Below are 21,276 nucleotides of genomic sequence, written 5' to 3'. Positions count from 1 at the left end.
CAATGCTCTCTTTACCCCTCTGGATATGAAGCATGAGTGCAAAAGCTACATAGCAGACATAAGAACCTATTCCCTCATAAAAGAGTGTAGCCACAAGAACTTGTTGCTCATAAGGTGGTAGTAAAAAAAAAAAACAAGGGAGTCACACCTATAGCCGACCTAGAAGTGGTAAAATATCACAACCAACTCCCAAGGATCTTCAATAGCCATTAAATCTGGTTAAGCTTATCGCTTACTAGTCTTTTGAATATGTTAATGTAGCAGTTACTCCATGAGTACAAATCCATACTCATGCACTAAAGAACATTTGCACCAAAGCCTCACCATCGTTCGACAACTTCCAGGTACATTTCTAGATGGGGGGGCTTTGGTGGACGAAAGCCTGCTGGTCAATGGTACAATCCATCACCTGGAATTTTCCTTCAAATTATAAACCTCTCTCCAAACAATGCAACCATCTTCACAAATCAATAATCTCCAATCCTTAGTGAAGATAATATAGCCTCGCAAGTTGACATAATTCTTTCAATCCTCAAGTGCCCACTTCAACAAAAAATAGCAACTTAATAAGAGTCTCTTTAACTCAATTCTTGTACTTCATGTATATCTTCTTCATTAAGAGCATTTAAATATACATAAAAAGCGCATGGGAAGAAGCATGCATGAATAGGTCCTACTCAACAACATTTGAAAAGAATCCTGCCACACAAAAGGACTTCATCGAAGGCCACTTTCTTCAAACCATGAATGTCGCTTCAATGAATCAAATGAGGAACTAAGAATCACTATCTCATTCAGATGATTATGTCTACATTCCTCTGGATCCTTCCCTCTCTTCTATCCCATTATTAACATCTCTTAGCATCCCCACTAACACAAATCACATGTAACCTTGCTTATGATTGCCAAAAACAAAGTGAGCAAAAAACACACAAAAACAAACATGCTCACACAAATATAAAAATGTAATCATTGACAAAAAACCCCAGCCCCCACCCCATTAAGAATTCCCAATAAACCAAGTCTAACCTTTTCATTCACTAACAGTTACTAGCTTTTCTTAGTCCTTCCCGGAGGGACAAAGACCATTGAACATCAATCAACATCAAGCCATCGATGACAAAGCTTGTCCATTCTACCCAGACAAAGATCTTCAATGCGATCACGAGGATGCGATTGCTTTCACGAGGATGCAATTTCCCCATCAAGAAGGGGAGGATGTTAATCCATTCCTAGGGTTAACAAGAGCTACCACCATTATCTTACATCAAGAAGTCAAGGTAGATACACCAAAGGGTTATACATTCAAGATGTGAAGCAATGGTGTCCAAATCTACAATTTGGACGGGCACCCGTAATGGTGTGATGGAATACTTAAGGCGATTCCCGCTTCAAGAGCATGTGGTAGCAAGTTAGGATGAAGTCCTAAGTGATGTACTTCATCGATATATTATGAGAGTATTCATTGTAATAGTATTTGGCCTCTGATGAGCCTAAAGTAGTGCATGGCGGGCCATAGTTTAAGTGAGTGTAAACACTTATGACCATGTATATAAGTGAATTTCTCTCATAATACATACTCTCCCATTTTATAATTGAATATTTCTCTCGTTAATGCTCTTGATAATCTCTCTCTCTAATGCATGCTAGTGAATGTGTGTGAGTGAAGTGAGGTGAGAGGAGAGACGAGTACCTGTAGTGCAACCCGCAGGTGTGGTAACGTTCATGGGGGGAGGCACAGTGGAATTGCTTCTCAAGGAGTTGTAGAGCTTGGAGTCCTCAAGGGTTACGACCTCGGCCATTGGAAGGATCCTCATGATGACAGTTGTAGTTCACCAAGTAATCTCTTGTTGGATGTGTTTCAAAGGAGGGTTAGGGGGTGAGCCATAACAAAGCCTTGAGGAATCCCTACATCATCGTCTAGATCAGCTTCTCCAACTGGACAAAGATCAATTCAAAAGCTTCTTTATCACCATAGTGATCCAGAAGTGGAGGAAGAAATTGGTTGCCCAATATACCAAGTTTCAATTATTCAAAAGAAGATCCGGTTCTCTTGTTCTAGTCATGGATGGGTCCGCATCCAGGGAAGCTAAAGCTGGACTGGACCATTTTGGATCATGGAAAGATTCTACTATGGAACATTCCTCCTCAGGATGCTCACATATGAGCGCTTCTAGAAGCCAATGAATAGTTACTGCCTGCTGCAATCGTGAGGCAATCGTACACTGGGCCGATGCCACCTAATCCATTCATTTATGAGGTGGTGCCACCACTAATACACTACCTGGGAATCCATCACATTAATACGAGCACACTTACAAGAGAAATCATTGTAGATTCGCCTAGGCAGTCGAACAATTCAGTACCCCTTCATCATGGTTATTCGATGATGGCTGCATGGCAATCATGCACACCATAATGCACTATTTTTGGATTATCGCGCACTGTCATCAATTTTTTATATCTATCTATTTGCATGCAGTTTTGCTTCTCGCGCGAAGAAACAACCCTATTCCTGTTCTTAGCTCTTCACAAGAGTTTGCCTCACCTCTGCAAAAAACTGTTGTCTCTCTCTCTTCTCGTGCAAGACCTGCTTTCCATGTAGGCATGGTGAACTTTGAGCCATTCAACAACATCATCACCGAGAGCACAGTGATGTGCAACAATGGCTAGGAATCACCCGCCTAGCAAACTCCCTCAACATATCGTGGCACACAATACCTATGCATCTCGAAGTAGAAGACCTTGTAAGGTAGCTGCAAGTAGGCACCACCATTAGCCTGCACGATGTCGAGACCACGCTCACAAAAGACTTGGTGGGCTGAGTGCCTGAAGTTTCCCGTGGTCGTCTTAATAGACATCGCCCCAACCAAAGATGAGTACATGGTGAAGCACTTTGGTGAGACCGTGTCAGAGCACAAGCTAGGAAACCACAAGAAGGCCACCACCATCCTATGCTACAAGATGTTCCTAGAAACTATTTGGCTTCACGACAAGGCACATCACATCTCGGCACATAGCCATGCGCTGGCTATGAAAGGCTAAGAAAGGATAAGACATTATTTGGGATGCCCTCTGCTTCACCAAGCTACAGAAAGAAGCCACCACCTCTATAAAAGCAACACACACGTGTACCAAGATGGGCCACAACTACTCACACTATTATTTCCCTTTGGCACATCGTTGAACCCGATCGCCGCCGCTAAAGTATCATGCCCTCCCTTGCATCTAGAAGTGAAAAACACTCTAGAAACCTAGCTAGAGGTCCCACTTGCACCACTCCCCATTGAGGTGGTTAACTCAGAGCACGCAATTAGCCTCAACATTGAGATGGGACACACACGATCCTTGGCCATGGCGTTCGAGTTTAAATGCGAGTTGGTGCTCACCTCCTAGCTCTCCAAAGACAAGAAGTAGTGTATTCTTCTAGAGCTTCCCTCTACCACGCTTGCTTAGAGACCCCCACTAGTCCCTATTGCCCTGACTAGTCTGTGTGGTGGTCTCCAGCTCCGCAAGACCCTCCATCCAACAGCCACCCATTGATGTCCCCAAGGTCAGACAGTATGCCAAGTACCTGGCACAATGTTTCCAAGGTGAAAATCCATTCATAAGTTGAGGCCCAAGCACTCTACCTATAAACTTTCATCAATCGCCTCTAGCAGAAGGAACAACACCCTTAGAGACTAGGTGGCGGATATTGAGGGAGAGCTTATTGTGGCCAAGGAAGTCAAAGCGCGAGTCATCGCCCAATTCACTGGGCTCCTTGACTCGCTCAAAGCCCAGACTCTCAAAGATAAATCCCAAATTAGCTTCTTGGATGCCTAGCTTAGAGCCCATACCACCCCTCCCCCAATACCATCCAGATCGCACTGAAGTCTTGGAAGAGCTCTCTAAAACTCTAGAAGATGACCTGAGCCATCTCTACGACTTGCTCATGGATGAGCTTTGTCTGCTCCTCACCAGCCAATTCAGGAAACCACCCATCCACCAGCGCAAGGAGGATGGCTCAAATGATGATAGCGACACTCAATCCGAAGCACCAAGCCAAACACCTATCCCACCATAGTCCGCAATACTGAGAGCTGTTGACAGCTCCGACCCAATCCCCACCCCTGAAAGCAGCAACCTCTACATCCCATAATGACCTTCTCATGAAGATGAACCAGCTAGAACGAGAGCTTGCTCGATGTAAAGCACATAATGCCAAACTCACCACCCTGGGCAAGAAGCCGATACAGCCACCCGAGACGAACCTTGAGGAGCTGATTTGACATGGAAAACTTGCGAGGCTGGTGATGGTGCCCTACTCCAGGGAAGCCTCATCAAAAGAAGATTCAGCCACCATGGCCCTCGTGAAAGACCATGTAGTGGCCCTGTAGAAGAGCTACGAGGAGCTAAAGACCTTATCTAGAGAGATCTTAGGGTTTTAACAGTGGTATCAGAGCAATCTCTATTTAATTGTTGTTGATTTTTTTTAGTAAATTTTAATATTTACTAATAAAATGTTATTTTTATTGATTTGTGTTTATGAATTGCACGTGGATTATCGATATGGTGATTGGAACGTGTGTAACTACAATTCAATGGACGAATCGACGTTGCGGGGGAATACCGTGAGTTAATGCTATTTTTCTCTATTTGTTATGGTTAAAATCAAGCATTAATGGAATTTTTTTACAAAAATACCATAAAGTTTATGGTGGATATTTTTGTTAGAATGGATTCCCTGAATTTCTAGAAATTTTAGAAATTTTTCCTAAATTTTTAGGAATTTTTTGAGCATTTTTTTGATTTAAAATGTATTTTTATACATTTTTTGCGGGTTTTTTCCGCGGGAATGCGATCAAATTTCTGTCAATTTCTATTGAAATTCAGTAGGGGACAGCGTGTTGATGCATAAGATGCTCTCCGGTGTGCATGGGACTCTCTCCGCCTCTCAAATCGGATTTTTTCTTCTTTTTTTTGGGAGAAAATCTCTTTAAAATGATTTTAAAAAAAAACACTAATCATAATTAATGAAAATTATGATTAAAAAGTTTAATTAGAAAGCTTAATTAAAGATTAAGCTAATCTCTCTGATTAAGAGAGAGAGAGAGAGAGAAAAGAGATTGGAGGAAATAGATGGAAATGGACAGGAAAGGGAGGAGAGAGGGGAGAAGAGAGAGTCCCTCTCTCTCTCACATATCCATGCGAGCGCAGGCGACGGGAGGGGGGGGCTGCGCACAGCAGCCAGCGGAAAAAAATGCCCCCCTTAAAAAAATCAAATGGGTTATAAGCTAATAAAAGCTTATATTTTTATTTTTATTTTTTATTTTTTTAAAAAATAAGTTTTGTATTTTTTTTTAAAAAAGCTTTTGAATTTATTTCCAAAAAAAGCTTGGAAAAATAGTGGAAATTGCTGGATTTGAGAAAAAAATCTCTGAAAACTCTTTGAAAATTTCTTCTTGAAAATTTTTGGCTTCCCGAAACCTTTTGGCTTTCCGAATTCCGGAAAAACTTTTGACCTTCCGTATTCCGGAAACCTTTGACCTTTCACATTCTGATTTTTTTTGTCTTTTCATTTTTCCAAAACTTTTGGCTTTCCGTATTCCGAGAAAATCGTTGGAATTCCGAAATTTTTTGACCGTTCGTATTCTAAATGCATTCAGGGTAATTGAAAAATTTCAAAAAATTCTTGAAAATTAGACAAAGGTTATTTTAAATTTCGGAAAAATGTGGGGTTGATGTTTGGCATGTGGTGTGTCCATTCGGGTGCCCGTGACCATTCAAATTCCTTTTAAAAAATAATTTTTGACCCAAAAAATTAGAAAAATCCATTAAAATGGTAAATTTTCATTGGATTCGAGCGGAATTGAAAATTTCGTGAATGATGGGATTCTCAGGAAAATTAGGAATATTCTAGATATTATTTTTAGAAATCCTAAAAATTGGTATTTTTAAAATATCAATGGTATTTTTAAAATATCAATGGTATTTTGATAAATTTAATTGCTAAAAATTTTCTGGAAAAATATAGGTTTGGAATGCCATAAGATAGGTTTGATGGAATTCAAAATTATTATATTTTGAGGCCCTATAAAATTTGGAAAAATTTGAGAAAAATCACGATAATTTTTTTTCTCGAGAATTTAATATTTTTGAGGATTATTTAATGTTGAAGTACATTTTCTCGTATTGACATTAGATAGATGCGGGTTGTTTGCATATTATTAATACAATTATACCTTGTATTAATGGATATTTATGTTTGGATTAATTCTAAACGATGTATTCATGATTTTTTACCATTGTTTAGCCATTCTTTTTGGACATGTTCCTTAATTTCTTTTGATGGCTATAATTTACGTTCAAAGTGTGTTTCACCTTTGATACTTTTTCATGATAATTTATTTTACACTTATTTAAGTGTGGTTTGTGCTTAATTTCTTAAGCCTCTATCATGGGTTAGTTGATCGGTTTGTTTTGGTGGATTTTATTGGATGTTTTCCAAGTTTTATATGGACTCATCAGGTGTTGACTAGATCACTTGTGTCTAGTGGTTTTTTATTGAGTGTGTCACACATGTGTTTCACTTTCTTACTTTGGAGTTTTATTTGAACAACACAACGTTCATATACTCCGGATTGATGAGTTGGCCACCAATTTTAATGCTTCTTTTGGCATGATTTATGTCCATTAGATGGTATGCATTGATTTTTATGATCAACTATGGTTTTTATGGATATAAGGAGCTTCTATGCTTTAATCCATGGTTTTATAAGGATCTTTTGATCTTTTGGATAATTTCATGTGCTTTGAAGGTAGCATTTGCCTTCATTTTTTGCACGTAATTTTGGACTATGTTCCTTGTACTCTTGTGCATATTCCAACTCGGATACCTAGTTGCTTATGAATCTAGGTGAGTTATTTTTCTACCCTAACTTTATTGTATTTTGGGTAGTTATCATTAGAAAGGTGCCAATAATTCAAAATTCTTTTCTAATGATGTACTCGATAAGGGTTATTCCTTGATGTAGTCTCAAGTATATAAAGACAGGTTTAGTATGTGAAAGTCTGGATAAGGCCATCTTATTCCTTTTATACAGGATTTTATTCATATTTTCCTAGACGACATACTAGGGAGTTTCAAATTGTTAAGGTATGTATGGGTGGTATCATGGTGGTATGGGATGCTAGTGATCCCTCACATATATTATCTTATGGGATAATTTGGGCTCAAGATTGTTGCTTTGCTTACATCACTTAGCATGTTGACCTCAACATTCAAAAACAATCTTATTTTCTAAATTCACTAGAAGGCATTCTTTAGATAAACTTCTTTTATCTATAGCCTGCATGTTTTGATGAGGGAAATCTCGTTGGCATTTTCACTTGTTGAAATCCTTTCTTTAGAGTTCAAACAAGTTTATCTTGTTGTGTTCGGATAAGGAAATTTGGATTCTTCCTTTGTTGGCATTTCTTTCTCTAGTTCCGTACTTTAGGTGATTTACACAATCAACCTGATAGGTTTATGGATGGACATATGTAACTCATCGAGACGTTGATGATTCTCTATGTTGATATGGGTAACTGGAGGTGTCGATTATTCCATATGCAGATGTGGATATGTCAGGGCACCGATGAATCCCTGGTTTCTGCTGTTATAATGCCATGTTTTCCTACTTTATTCCGAATGGTTTACAACGAGGAAGTTACTTTGAATGTGAATTGCTCTGATCATTCACAGTAGTCTGATGGGCAAACAGAGTGTATGAAGCAGATTATAGTGTATATGCTTCGTGCATATGTCTCTAGAAAATCATCATATTGGAAAAAATATCTTCCAATGATGGAATTGGCCTATAACAGTTCTAAATTTACGGCTATTATTTTTTAGTCCGTGCATACTTATGTATGGGTATCAACCCAGGGCACCTATTGATGTTGGTCTTAAGGACATCGAGCTTGATGCATCGAGGGATTTCTTGTGAGATATGTAGAAAATGCTGACCAAAGCTCGGGATTCTATCAGGAGTGCTCATGATAGGGCACGGTTTTATGCTGATAAGGGATGCTCATCTCGGTCTTTTGAACCAGGAGCGTTGGCTTATTTTAATGTTCCTAAAGATTTTCAGACTTTGTCAATGAAAAAATGCTCGAATTTATCTCCTAGATATTGTGGTCCATTTCGAGTTATGCATCGGATTGGCACGGTTGCGTAAGAACTAAAACTACCTCCAATTGTTAGAGTTCATCCAGTCTTTCATATCAATAGATTGAAAGGGAAACTGGGAGGTGAGGATAACAGAGTTACTCCTCAAGAACTCATTGAAGTCGAAGATTTATCCTATGTTCCACATGAACCTGATATGGTACACGAATTCAGGGAAAGGAAACTTTGTAGTTGACTTATCCTTGAGGTTAAAATTAGGTGGAAAGATAGGAAAATTGAGGATTCGACTTGGGAGTCGGTTGAGATTGTTCAGTGCAGTTTTCCTTCTTTTCATTGCAAGAGTGCAATATTTTGAGAGAGGGGAAGTATGTTATATGTACATTATGTGTGCTATGCTATTAACACATTATGTGTGCATATACTAGGAGGCTAACCCACATTAGGCTTGTGAGCATGGGAGCATGGGAACAAGCTCTAGTGGAGCATGGGTTAGGACTAACCTTAAGGGTTAAGGTTAGGGTCAGGCATCCAAGGGTCACACATGAGAAATGGAAAGTCAAGAGTCACTTGACTTTAGGACTAACCTTAAGGGTTAAGGTTAGGGTCAGGCATCCAAGGGTCACACATGAGAAATGGAAAGTCAAGAGTCACTTGAGGGCCCTCCTATATAATAGGGGTATGGGGCACACTCAAGGGGGCTGGGAGCTTTGGGCTTCATGAGGCCAAGGCTATGTTATGCTCTCTTGTGTAGAGGTTCATATCTACTCTTCTACCATTTCACACTTTAGCTACATGCTATTGGATTGGAGTTATACCTCTTGATGGTATGGGACATCAAGGTAGAGGTATGATGTATTTCATTCATGTGTGCATCCCTTGGGCTCGGGGGTGGTTGGGTGGTTGAGTTTATGCCTAATTTATGCATGTTTATGCATAACAATTATCTAGAGAGATCTTAGGGTTTTAACACATGGCCTCAACCCGCAGCAACACCTACCCAACCTCATCCCTGCCTTGCCCAACTTGAACAATCTGAACCCGCCTCCTGATAATGATGATGATGAGATGGGTAGAGTCGAATATACTGAAGCTTCCAGACCCAATGGATCGGTAATGTCCCCAAGCGTGTCAGGGTTAGGATTCCTTGAAAGCGTAATGGAGGGCATGGTCACTTATTTGCCTCTACCAGATGATCAGGAGCTGAGTATCCTCGCAAAAATAAAGTAGCAATGGGGAGGAGGATGCTAACTAGGACCTGTACTCTTATGTCACTGTCGCGCAGATGTGCCTATCACACTAGGTTCAAGAGCCTGGGCACTAAGGTTACAGAGGAGGATTCACCAGCATGCTGCAAAAATCAGAACTCCCCCAGGTGCAGGAGGATGCTAAGGAGCATCTAACATGGTCCCTATCTTCGGGTGATTGACAACATCAAGGAGGACTAGACGACTAATGGTTCAAGTCGTCGGATTGGGAATCCAACTCACTGGGCAAGCTAGGTGTTGGGCCGCCAGACAACCGCAGGCTAGACAACCATCGAGCCACTGAGCGCCAGAATGCCACTAGAATGTCAAAGCTGATGCACTTAAACACCAGTTAAATAGGCCATGACTGCTAAAAATCAGTCGTGCTCAGAGCACAAGGGTATCTTTGTACCACTCTATAACTGTGCACGTGCGGCTGTATAAAAGATGAAACCGGAACTTTGTAAAGGTGAATGAATTTTGTAAAAGCTGTTGCTATTGTAAATTATATTACCTATTGATGCCAAGGCTTTATATTTCTCTTTGTGAATCAAAGAAGACCGTTATGTATCATTTTGTTTATTCTTCTTCTCTCTATGCATTCTGTATAATCCATCTTGTCTATTATTTCCTGTGAGTCCGTCTCTTAAGTCTTTTGTTGCAATCCGGATCATTCGCACGAGTTGATCATTTTTATTAATCATTTTCATTGCGTAGTCTCCTATAAACCAATAAGCTATGTGTGCATTCCCTTGCATTAGAGCCCTCTTGTTTCCACACCTAGCTCTAATTATCCTTTCATTTGGCCATTTTTAGATCTGACTGAATACAGGTGCTCAAAACAGCCTAAGGTACCCACATATCAAATTTGGTTTCATTTTGACATCTTGGGTCGCTACCTATTTTTACCAATCCTTTATAAAATTAGCACCACTGAAAATAGGAGTTTAGTGTGCTTAACATCCATAGTTTTAGAAGACCAGTTAGAAGCCTTTTTGGGTATCTTTTAAAGAAAAAGCCCTAAATTTGGCTAAGTCGAGAATCAAAGATCATGGAAAATGATATTTTAATGCATGGTATTATCTCATAGCCTGTCAATCTATTTCAGACAAGACTATGAATGGTGTTTGATCTACATAGGGACTACTCGTCCATAAACTCACATTGAAAAAAGAAGAACCTATGCATTTGCTAGACCTAACTAAGAAATCTACTACTACAGAGGCCCTTGGCTCTAATTCTATCATTCTTGGCTTCCTTGTTTGGCTTGTTTTCCATGCCTAGCTAAAAATAGCAAGAGGAAGTGCAGAGGAGCAACATGAGAAGCTAGCAATGTTATCTGGTGGGTGGACGAACCCCTAGTTTAGTCTTGCTAATTAGACATAGTTTGACCTTGTATTGTACCAGACCAAGAAACCTCCACACTCACTTGTTTTTGAATGAAAATTAGAGTAAAATGAAGGTTTTGGGATTAATTCTTACATTTCTATTAACTAATACACTCAAATTAGACAAGGTTTAATACAAAGAAGGTGCAATACCCATATACCAACCCTGTCAAGTTGCTATCCAAAGTTAGTACATAGAGTCCAAAAACTTTCCTGGCGTCGAAACCCTACTAGCTCTAAAACCCCTCCCATTTGATCATTTTCAACTTTAACTTGACACGTGCTTATAGTGACCTAAGGTACTCTCATACCAAATTTGGCCCCAATCCATTACTTTGAGTTCACTCCTTATTTTTTTAGCAATAATTGGCTAAAATTAGTAGTTTAATATCTGAGCCTAGATTTTGAGTATTCATTTGTTCTAGACACCCTCTAGAATTCCCTCATCAAGTTTGGAGCCATTCCGATAAAAATTGAGTCAGATAAGAGAATTTTTAGCGTTCTTTCATTAGAAGTTGAAAATTTTATAAGTCTGAGAATTCCAAAATTAAGGAAATGAGCATTTCTTTGCCTAGCTATATATCCTGGCTCATTAATCCAGTTCAAAAAAGGATTTGCACATGGGAACCCATACATCATAGTCCACCCCTATCAACTCAAATTCTAGAGCAGAGAAATGGAGTGGCTAAGTCAAAACTCTCTAGTTTTCCATGCATGTCTCTCTAGTTCTCACTCCCTTTACTTGCAGCCTGATTTGAGCATGCACACTTGTGCTACTAGTATCTTGGATTATCTACACACCAAGTTTGAGCCTGTTTTGACATAGGTGGGAAACTTGCTATTTTTAGTAGGTTATGTCTTGATCATACCTACACTAGTGAATTAGTGGATAGATTAGCCTGAGAGCCAGGGTGTAGGCATATTTCATCTAGGACTACACTACAAGACAATGCTGCCATACATGCGTTTCATACACGCGATAAATTACGAACGCGTGTATGGTCGCGCCTGTATTTGAATAGAATCGGGCGCGTGTATTTTTGCATTTAAGTTCACGTGTATGTTTGCATTAATCAACGCGTGTATAAAGGCGTCTACATACACGCAGTAATACACGCAACTATACACGATAATATTCACGGGGTAATACTCGCTATTATACACGGATAAATACACGCTACTATACACGGATTAATACACGCATGGCAGAGAAAAACTGAAAATTCCTTTACAAAATTAAAAACTATTTTCCTTAAACCATCTCATAGTACATTACAGTATACATCATTACACAATCCCACTACATGCATTTACAACAATGAAATATATTCAAAAATAAATCATGCATATGAGATGATGGAAATGTCATCAATTTCGAACATACAGTGACGGATTGGTTAGGGTTCGATCTCATCTTCAATAAGATCCATCCTTGCCAAACGATCAACATCAATATCCATTTGATCAATTGGTAAGGCTACGATTAAATTTATTCCACTATCGATATTCTGTACTCCATTGATAATGGTATCGATGTCCTGATCATCCTCATCAACATCACCATCATCCTCAATGGTAGGGTCATTCTTATGATCATGAGAAATGGCATGCTCATCCTCATTATCATGATCATCTCTTATTTCTTGATCATCGATCACAACATCTTCAATGGCATGTTCGACATCATCTTCATTGCGGCTTGTTACATCCTCCATATGCTCCATATCAGTGAATGTATTATACATCACTTTGGAACGTGGTGCAATAGGGATGACGTACCACCATTTGATGTCATGCACCATTGGTAGATAGATAACCTACTCAAATACACACAGTACAGTAATTAATTAGCATATCAAAAGTCAAGGGGTACGCGAGCTTCGATATATATGTACATGAAACACATTAGTAAAAAAATGCATACCTGCTCACATTGTTGTGGCAATACGAGCCTATCTTTCTTTGTTTGCCAGAACTTTGTAGAGTCAATAGTTACATATCCACTTGCATGGCGTTTTATCGTTGCATCAGGCCCTTTTTCCACCACGTTCATTTACCATTTGACATCCAAAACATACACAAAGAAGCGACGAAAGTCAAGCCTAAATATGTCTTGGATTATGCCACAATAATCATCCATTTTTCCATTAGCTCCCTCAAAGCTACTAATGACACCGCAATCTTGTGTATTTCTCTTTTCATCAATTCTTTGTGTTCGAAAATGCTTGCCTTCACACCATATAGCATTGAACATAGTGCACTGGACCAAAATAGAAGCAATATTTGTGTAAGCAATGTGAATAAATATTAAAAGCAAATCACTTACAACTAATGCAAAACATTAGTTCTATGTACCTTTGACATGCATCCTCGTGCATACTCCCATTCTTCCGTCGTGATATGCAGCCCCTCGTCGCTCTTTGCACTCTCCATTTCCTCATGCAACCAATCAACATGGATATCATTCGGAAGTGTTGCTAGATGCTTAGGGTACGCCTTCCGAGAGCCATGTTGCCTCCGAAAGAGAGCTCTTTCTGCTTGCCTGTTTGTCTTTGCATCCTCATATCTTGTAACCCATCTGCTCATCACATCACTATTAAGGATACAAGTGAAATTGAGATCATCAATCAATGTTCTGTCAATTACTTTACTCTGTCCTTTTCCTTGAGGCACAATAGAGGTCATCCTCAAGTCCTCTTCATTGCTCCATAGTCGTGGCAAAGAGCTGTCCACCTGACCAAGAAATTCTGAAATATATACAAGAGACTCTTGTATCAACCAACCCTCGGCCATGCTTCCTTCAGGCCTTGCACTTTGCCTCACAAAGTCTTTTAAGGTCTTCATGAAGCGCTCTAGGAAGAACATCCAGCGTGCATGCACAGTACCACATAAAGCAATTTCGTCCACTAAATGCACAATGAGATGTAGTTGACTTGTGAGAATGGTTCGCGGAAAAGTCTCCTCTACCAAACAAACCACCTCCACTGCCATAACACGCGCATCATCCAACGTGGCTGGATCAATTGCTTTGGAACTAACATATCTGAAAAATAAATAAATAGTACGTTACACCTCATGCACGTTCATTTTGCAAGGTATAATGAAGGGTGATCTGAGCATGGGTTTTACATACCTCACAAGCTTGCCCATCTTATAAATACATTTTTTCAAACTCTTATTTGCACAATGGTCGATGCTAGTAGGTAGTATGAACTGCGCACATAAGAGCACATTTATGGTTTATGGCATTACAAAATTTAATTTCAACGTACGTACAAGACTTGAAAAACACTTACTTGAAGCATCTTGTGCCAATCGTGGGACTTCAACCCATATAGTTGCTCAACGCCTCTTTTCTTAGTGGTTGTAAAGGCTCCCTTCAATGATCTCATGCATCCAGTGGGAGTACGCAAAGTGGTGATGGCCTGCTTTACCTGCTTCTCCTCTTTCTTTGATATAATCCATGGTGCAGGCGGAAGACGAACGTGCCCACCCACCTCTCGTGGCCAAGCTTGAGGCATACGTCCTGCGACCCGCAAGTCCTCACGTACGCTAACATTGTCTCGTTTACCAATAATATGTTCCCAAATACCAGATCCCACATTCTTGAAGATGTGCATGGGATCAAGAAGATGGTTGATCTTAAGATGGGTCCAATATGGCAGTCGAAAACAAATGGAGTACCTACACAAGGGATTGCTCTATGTGACCTTTAATCCAATTAGAGACTACACAAAACCAGATTGAAAAAACATCACTATACCTGTTCATGCCATCTGGAGGAAGAATAGTTGTAGACTCCCAAATACGCTTCCAATCTTTTGCACGAAGTGTTTGTGGAGGAATGTTACTCTTACTAGCAACATATTTAGGATGATCTGAGGGGAGAAATCGATGATGATTATCGAATATAGTCTTACACAAACCGTCAGCATACTCATGTACTAACGAAGGACCACAAACAGGACATGCATGTTTACCCGATGTTTTCAAACCTGTTAAAATATAAATAAAAGTTAGAATAATAAAGTCAAACCGTCTAATTAATATATATAGCCAATAGTAATAGAGTAGGGAGGTAATTAGAATTCTTACCAGAACAATCGCTGTATCCTGGAAAGTCATGCATTGTCCACATCAACACTGCTTTTAAGTCGAAGTGTCGAGAGGAGGGAGGCCTACTAATGTCCACCACCGCAACACCTCTCCATAGTTCCTCCAACTCATCAATCAGTGGTTCAAGATAAACATCCATATGCTTCACTTTATGTTTCCCTGGAATTAGAAGGGATAACATAAGATGTCCCTTCTTGATCGCCATTGATGGTGGAAGGTTATAATTCACCAACACAACTGGCCACACGCTGTATGTGGTGCTTTTAAAACCAAATGGATTCACTCCATCCATACCCAGGCCAAGTCTCAAGTTTCTGGACTCTGTTTTAAAGCTGGGCCACTCATCTTCAATATGCTTCCAAGCAGGAGTGTCTGCGGGAATTCTCCACATGCCATCATCCGCCGATCGATGTGAGGAATGCCATGACATGAGCTCTGCTATGGATTTGCACCTGAACATGTGTTTGATGCGAGGAATTATAGGAAAGTGTCGCAAGACTTTACGAGGTACATCAAAACTCTTCATATCTGTTCTGTACCTTGCTTCACCACAAGTGGGACAATGTAGAGCCTCCTTATGCGTCCCACAAAACAGAATGCAATCATTGACGCATGCATGTATTTTATCATAATCCAGTCCTCCAAGAGATGTCACATAGCGCCTCGCTATGTCTCTTGAGGTGGGAAGCCTATTTTCCTTTGGAAGCATATTTGATAATAGCCTGCATCCAATATCATCAATTATAATTAGTCTTAAATCCCAAACCTTAAACCACTAATTCAAATTTGTAAGTTAGAATGCTTACTTCAACAATGCGTCAAGACTTGCATTGCTCCATCCATAAACTGTTTGTATATTAAGTAGTTCAAGTGAAGCACGTAAAACTGAGAATGTGCACCCTTCAAACACCGGTGTCGATGAAGCCTTATAAAGATGCTCTTGTTCCATATCATCGTCGTCCATACCTTTGGGATCATCCTTAAAAAGATTCCGCACCATATCATCAAGCACCTCCTCTTCCACAACTTCGTGGGGTGCAGGGCTATTGTCATCCCTTTCCCACTCATCTCTGACAATAGATCCCGAAGCTCCAGCATCATCTCGTCGACGCTGTACGTGCTCTCGTCGCGCGTAGGGTACCATGTTAGGGTGTGGTACTGCATCCTGCTTCAATTAGAGTTTATATATTACAACTCTATTAATTTAATTTGGATACCATGATTCATTTGAATACCATCAATTTCCATCTACTCACCTCTAAACCTGTTTGATTCCATTCTCCATACATGGAGATGTGATTCATGGTAATTCGACGTGCTCGTACAATGCACCCTTGACATCGATTACACATACATTTGATCCGTTGTCCCAACCACACATCGCGATTACGATGACGCATTGTCTCATCTTCCCCAGAACTGCTTGAAGAGGTTGATGACATCCTGTGTAAAAATCAGAAAACACAAAATCATAATATGTTTTTAATGAAAGCATAAAAATCGCGTGTATTGACGCGGCTACTTCCTAGAAATAGCGTGTATTAACGCGGCTACTTCCTAAAAATCGCGTGTATTAACGCGGGTAAGTTCTGCAAAACGCGTGTATAAACGCAGCTAAAATATACACACGCGAAAATACACGCGTTTATACACGCTAATATAAACGCGATGGTATGTTTAAAGTAAAAATAGCCCGCCTTTCCCAAATATAGATTTTGAACTAAGAAATCGACTCTGCGCCTGTTTTCGCCTCTTCCAACAACAAGGAGGGAGCAGAGAAAGGAGCACACACACGGGAGAAGGAGGGAGCAGAGAAGGAGTAGAGAGGACTCACTTTTTTAGAGGTGAGTCACTTTGTCCTGTGCCTTGTCTCTTTTGTCAGATTTCTTTATGCTATTTGCTCTTTGGGTTTGTCCTTTTGCTTCTGTGCACACGATTGGGTTACTGCATCCTGACAGGGGCTCCTTTTATAAGGACATTCTGTCTATCTTTGTCGGGGGTCGGTCTTTTCGAGAAAAAAAATTTCGCAGGTCGCGTGTAGAAACGCGTGTAAAAATGCGTGTAACCTGTCTGCATAGTCATTTCACGAGAATATACACGCGTTTTTTGACGGGTGTATACACGCGTTTCTTGACGGGTGTATACACGCGTTTCTGCACGAGACTGCGGCGTTTCAGATTTCATGATTTGCAGGCAACACAACTAACTTGAATGATGATATTCGTATGAGTCAAGAGACAGCCCATGATGTACATGAAGATGTTTGTTTGCAGGTTCTTTATGGATATTCCAGGTTCTTCATCCGATCCATTTGCGTACAGCAATTGGCTGATGGAGATGATGAATCATTTTGGGCGCCAACCTGGTCCGGTTGAGCTTACAGAGTATATGTATGCCCATCCCCCTCCTTCCCTGCCTGGTGTCTATACCCCTACCGCGAGTATCCAGGGCACTCCAGTGCCGTCTATTCCTCCGAGTCCGACGAGACGGCATGCAGCTTCTCCTCTTCCACGTCCACCGAGGAGACATACCTCGTCCCAGACACACTCACGTACACCCTCACAGCCACCATCACGTGCTCCCTCAGAGCCACCGTCACGTCAGGGCTCACATCCACCGTCACGTAGACAATCCCCCAGTCGTGACTCCACCCGGCAGTAGGAAGAGTGGGAGTGGAGGATGCGGCGGGTGCTTTGGTGGGGGAGGTGGGGGAGGTAGTAGGGCACGCGGTGAGAGAGGAGATAGAGAGAGAAGAGTTAGAGGAGACGGTTCGGAAGAGGAGGAGATGAGAGAGATAGAGAGAGTGGTCTGCTATGATGTGACGGATAGGGGCGGGATAGTGATGGATGCGAGGGGGAGGGAGGTAGTGGAGTACATGCGTGGGGTAGTATCAAACTCATATAGAAATTATTTTATTAAATTTAAAGATCAAAATAGCCGATTAGTTGGGGAGGTGATAGAGGCTGTACATAGTCGGTACCCCAATCCCCCACATGCTACATTCTCGGATGTATGGGGAAGGACGCGAATAAGGGAGATCTTAAGTAATAAAAGATCTCACCTTAAAAAACTCGCGTACGATGACCGGCTAAATGTAGCTGCGGGTGGCTATCCTGCCGAGAAACCTGCCACACTGCACACAAACGCGAGTGGAAGGAGGCAAAGAAACGAGCAGAGGGTGGCGTGAAGAGCAGGCAGCATGTGGAGGCACGACGGATCCAGATGGAGACCATTGGATCTTCGCATTTCGGATCTGGCGGCGTCGAGTCATGGGAGGCAGAGTTCGTAAGTATCTTGCCACTTTATTTGATTGTTTACTTAATTCATTGATTCTATGATTGTTTTAATCTTACAAATTGTGTTGATTATGATGCAGCGACGGATTACGGGGAGGAAGCCCACAACCCACGATACTGCGTATGCTCGCCGGCATAGCAGACGTGACACGTGGGCCATCTTCAGAGCCGAGGGACGTATTACGGACGCGCAGTTTGAGATGGCCATGAGACCATACGGTCGACAGGTACTGGAAAATTCTAAACGAATGGTTTTGGTTTATTGAATTGCATATATATATATACTTATATACTATATATTACTTGAACAGGCACAAGCTGCTGATGATCCACCGGCCGCCGCTGCAGAGGGTGGACGTGAGCACTACTCCTCGGACATTCCGACCGATGTGAGCTCATCTGAGCATGGAGGGAGCACCGAGTCATCATCTGGGTCTGAGTAGTACTCAAACTTATAGTATCACATTCCATATTGAGGATATGATTGTATATATTTTTTTGTAAACTCAAGCCATGGGCTACTTCGAGATATGGACTCCCTTGTATACATGTATGAAATTTTGATAGTAATATTGAATTGATTGATCGATAGTATTACATTCATGTCTGTCTTGAATCGTGTATTGACAATGTATGCATTCATGTCGTTCTTGTCTTAATCTCCCTCGTGCATATGTTCTTCGTGGATGGTCTAATGGGATGGTCTAATGCACAAAAAAAAAAACCAGAGAGTGCTATTGGGTGCTGGAATGCTGGAACAGTATTCAGGCACCAAATAGCACTCTCTGGATTTTTTTTTTGCTCTCTGTTCACGTGTATAAACGCGTCAGAATTGGTAAAACTCGCGTGTATCTACGCGGATACCCTGGAAAATACGCGTGTATAAGCGCATCTAAATGAAAGAAACGCGTGTATAGAGGCAGGTATAAACGCGTCTGACACACTGAATAGGACGCGGCTATAGTCCCGTGTATAAGCGCGTCTAAATAAAAAAAAGCGTGTATAGTCACATGTATCAACGCGTCTGTTAAAAAAAACGCGGCTATACACCCGTGTATCCGCGCGTCTGAGACGCGCTTTTACACGCATGTCTCTGGCCGCGATGATACACACGCTGATACACGGGCCCGCTACTTTTTTTCACAAGTCATTTTTAGCGGCTAGGAGCGCGGGTATGAGCCCAATCCCTTGTAGTGCTAGAACCCCATAGCTTCAAAAAAACATCAATGCTTAGAAAATTTCTTGGTCTTTTACCACTAGAATAAGTTTTTCACACCTGAAAAAGCAGGTAAATTTGGTTTTAGACTATTCCCAGTCATCTAGAGCCTGTGAACATTCTCCTAAATAGAAATCCCAAAATTACTATTTTTAGTGGGTTTTGATTTTAGATCAAATTTATATTCACCAAATACCTCTCAGAGTTTAGACTCATTTGGCTAATACTTTTATGCACTTGCAAAGTGGTAGAGTCTCAAGTAGCTCTCAATTTAGAGGGTTATATAAATTCTCTTATGCTCCCACATAGCCCGCAAAGGAATTGATTCAATTAAGCCTTTAAAAATTAAGTTGAAAGCCCAGCTACAAGTAGAATCAAGCATCGAGTCTGATCTCCTCTTGATTGCAAGAGCAAGGGACCCTTTCCACAAGCTTGTTATCGTCCAAGAAGCCACCACTATGCTAAGAATGGAAGAAACAATGTCTCAAAATCCAACATGCAACCCTTTGGCTTCTTCCATAAGGAATTTTGCAAGATTGAGTGAGCCATCACTTGGAGATTTGGCAAATATTTCATTAGTGAACCTGGCATTGAGAAGGTTTTGCATACCTTTTATGGCTAAGTGTGTGTATATGGATTCAGAGAGAGCAGAGTCTTTGATATTATTCCCAACTAGGATAGTAGCTCAAGTCCATGTCTTGAAAACCCAAATATGTTCAAAACCAGTCCAACTTAGGGTTTGGTTTCTATAAAGATGTTGGGGATAACCAATATATTCCCAGTGAGTGACGGGCTACAAGCAGGTCAACTCTTGAAAGAGGTTAGGCAAGGAGAGAAAGAGCCTTCTCTAATCCCTCATCTTGAGCCACATTCATATGGATTTGGTCAACAAACCTAAGTGGATACAAATGCAAGGATAGGGGAGTATCATGAATCACTCTCCTAAGAAGCATGAGAGATTGGAGTCTCTAGTGGGTTTCCATAATTCACTTTCTATAGTACTACCTAGTGGAAAGAAAATCTCCAATTGCACCTCCACTTTCTCATGAGTTTGTAGTACTATATTCACTAGGACTTGGGTATCCTAGTCATGCTGATGGTCAATATATGACAATATCTTTGGGGCCATGCCGCCTTGAGGAGGACACCTCAAAATCACATACTATTGCAACTTGATCTAGAGAAGGCTAAGGCAAAAGATGGACTTTCAACTTTGATATTTTTTTAAGGGTGGGGACCAGATAGGCTAGTGGATAGAGTGTTCGTGCTCTCACACGTGTCAGTTAAATAGTGGCCCGTGCTTCCCAAGGAAAGGGATGAGCTTTAATATCAAATGGTAGAAATTAAAAAAAAACAAAATTTGACGTGGGTTATGTTTCTTGTAAGGGCTGTCATGTCTCCGGACTAGTACTACTGTTTGTGGTGAATAGGTGCAAGGTGGCAAGGAAGGCGTGGCGGGTCGCATTTAAGGAAGGAGAAGAGTATTTGGAGTCTGCTATAAAAGAGGGGGGGGGCGGCCCGAAAGCATGCTGTTCTTGTTGTTGACAACAGTCTTGAGAGTAAAATGGCTTGGAATCCATCTCAGGTATTTTTTGGGCTGCCTCTGCCTGCTGCAAACTTCTAATACACAACATATTAAGATCTAAAATTAAGTTTTCTAGATTACATTCTATTGCTGTAGCCGTCGTAGCGTAGTTAGATAAATTAGTTTTTCCTTTCTTTCTGCCTGTCATTAATATATATATATATTATATTTTTATTATGAAATTCCAAATTTGATTTTGAGCATATGGACAGGTGATGCTGCTGGCTCTCACCATGACGCTGCTGCTCGCGTCCATCCCCGTCCAGGTCCAGGCGCAGG

The 21,276-nt window shown here is 40.9% G+C and overlaps 2 protein-coding genes across 2 annotated transcripts in view; one reads left to right on the top strand and one right to left on the bottom strand.

Annotated features, from left to right (window-relative positions):
* Nucleotides 1-4,026: 4,026 nt before the first annotated feature.
* Nucleotides 4,027-15,964, bottom strand: LOC147642030 (uncharacterized). The gene is made up of 3 exons (XM_086800884.1): nt 15,707-15,964; nt 15,511-15,622; nt 4,027-4,128 (listed from the first exon to the last, which is right to left on the bottom strand). The coding sequence occupies exons 1-3, from the start codon at nt 15,898-15,900 to the stop codon at nt 4,027-4,029; spliced, it is 408 nt and encodes a 135-aa protein (XP_086657010.1). The 5' UTR covers nt 15,901-15,964.
* A 4,924-nt stretch (nt 15,965-20,888) lies between these two features.
* The window catches only part of LOC147642029 (uncharacterized), a 944-nt gene continuing 556 nt past the window's right edge, over nt 20,889-21,276 (top strand). Inside the window, exons 1-2 of the mRNA XM_086823900.1 lie at nt 20,889-20,997; nt 21,210-21,276. The exon at nt 21,210-21,276 is cut by the window's right edge and continues 129 nt beyond it. Coding sequence (XP_086680026.1) covers nt 20,977-20,997; nt 21,210-21,276 — 88 coding nt within the window. The 5' untranslated portion in view covers nt 20,889-20,976. The remainder of the gene's footprint in view (nt 20,998-21,209) is intronic.

The sequence above is a fragment of the Cibotium barometz genome, chromosome 1 (genome assembly GCF_041138505.1).
Source record: "Cibotium barometz isolate CiBa-2024 chromosome 1, ASM4113850v1, whole genome shotgun sequence".
In the NCBI taxonomy this organism is placed as follows: domain Eukaryota; kingdom Viridiplantae; phylum Streptophyta; class Polypodiopsida; order Cyatheales; family Cibotiaceae; genus Cibotium; species Cibotium barometz.
The sequence above is the reverse complement of the archived record's forward strand: the minus strand, read 5'-3'. Positions and strand labels throughout refer to the sequence as shown.

Excerpts from the sequence above, each read along its gene's own strand:
- LOC147642030 (XM_086800884.1), bottom strand. The coding sequence starts at position 15,900 with ATGGTGCGGAATCTTTTTAAGGATGATCCCAAAGGTATGGACGACGAT. Across the intron at positions 15,623-15,706 it reads AGTCTTGACGCATTGTTGAA|GCTATTATCAAATATGCTTC; the intron begins GTAAGCATTCTA and ends TATTGGATGCAG. Across the intron at positions 4,129-15,510 it reads ATGATAAAATACATGCATGC|AGGTTGCTGCTTTCAGGGGT; the intron begins GTCAATGATTGC and ends TATGGGATGTAG.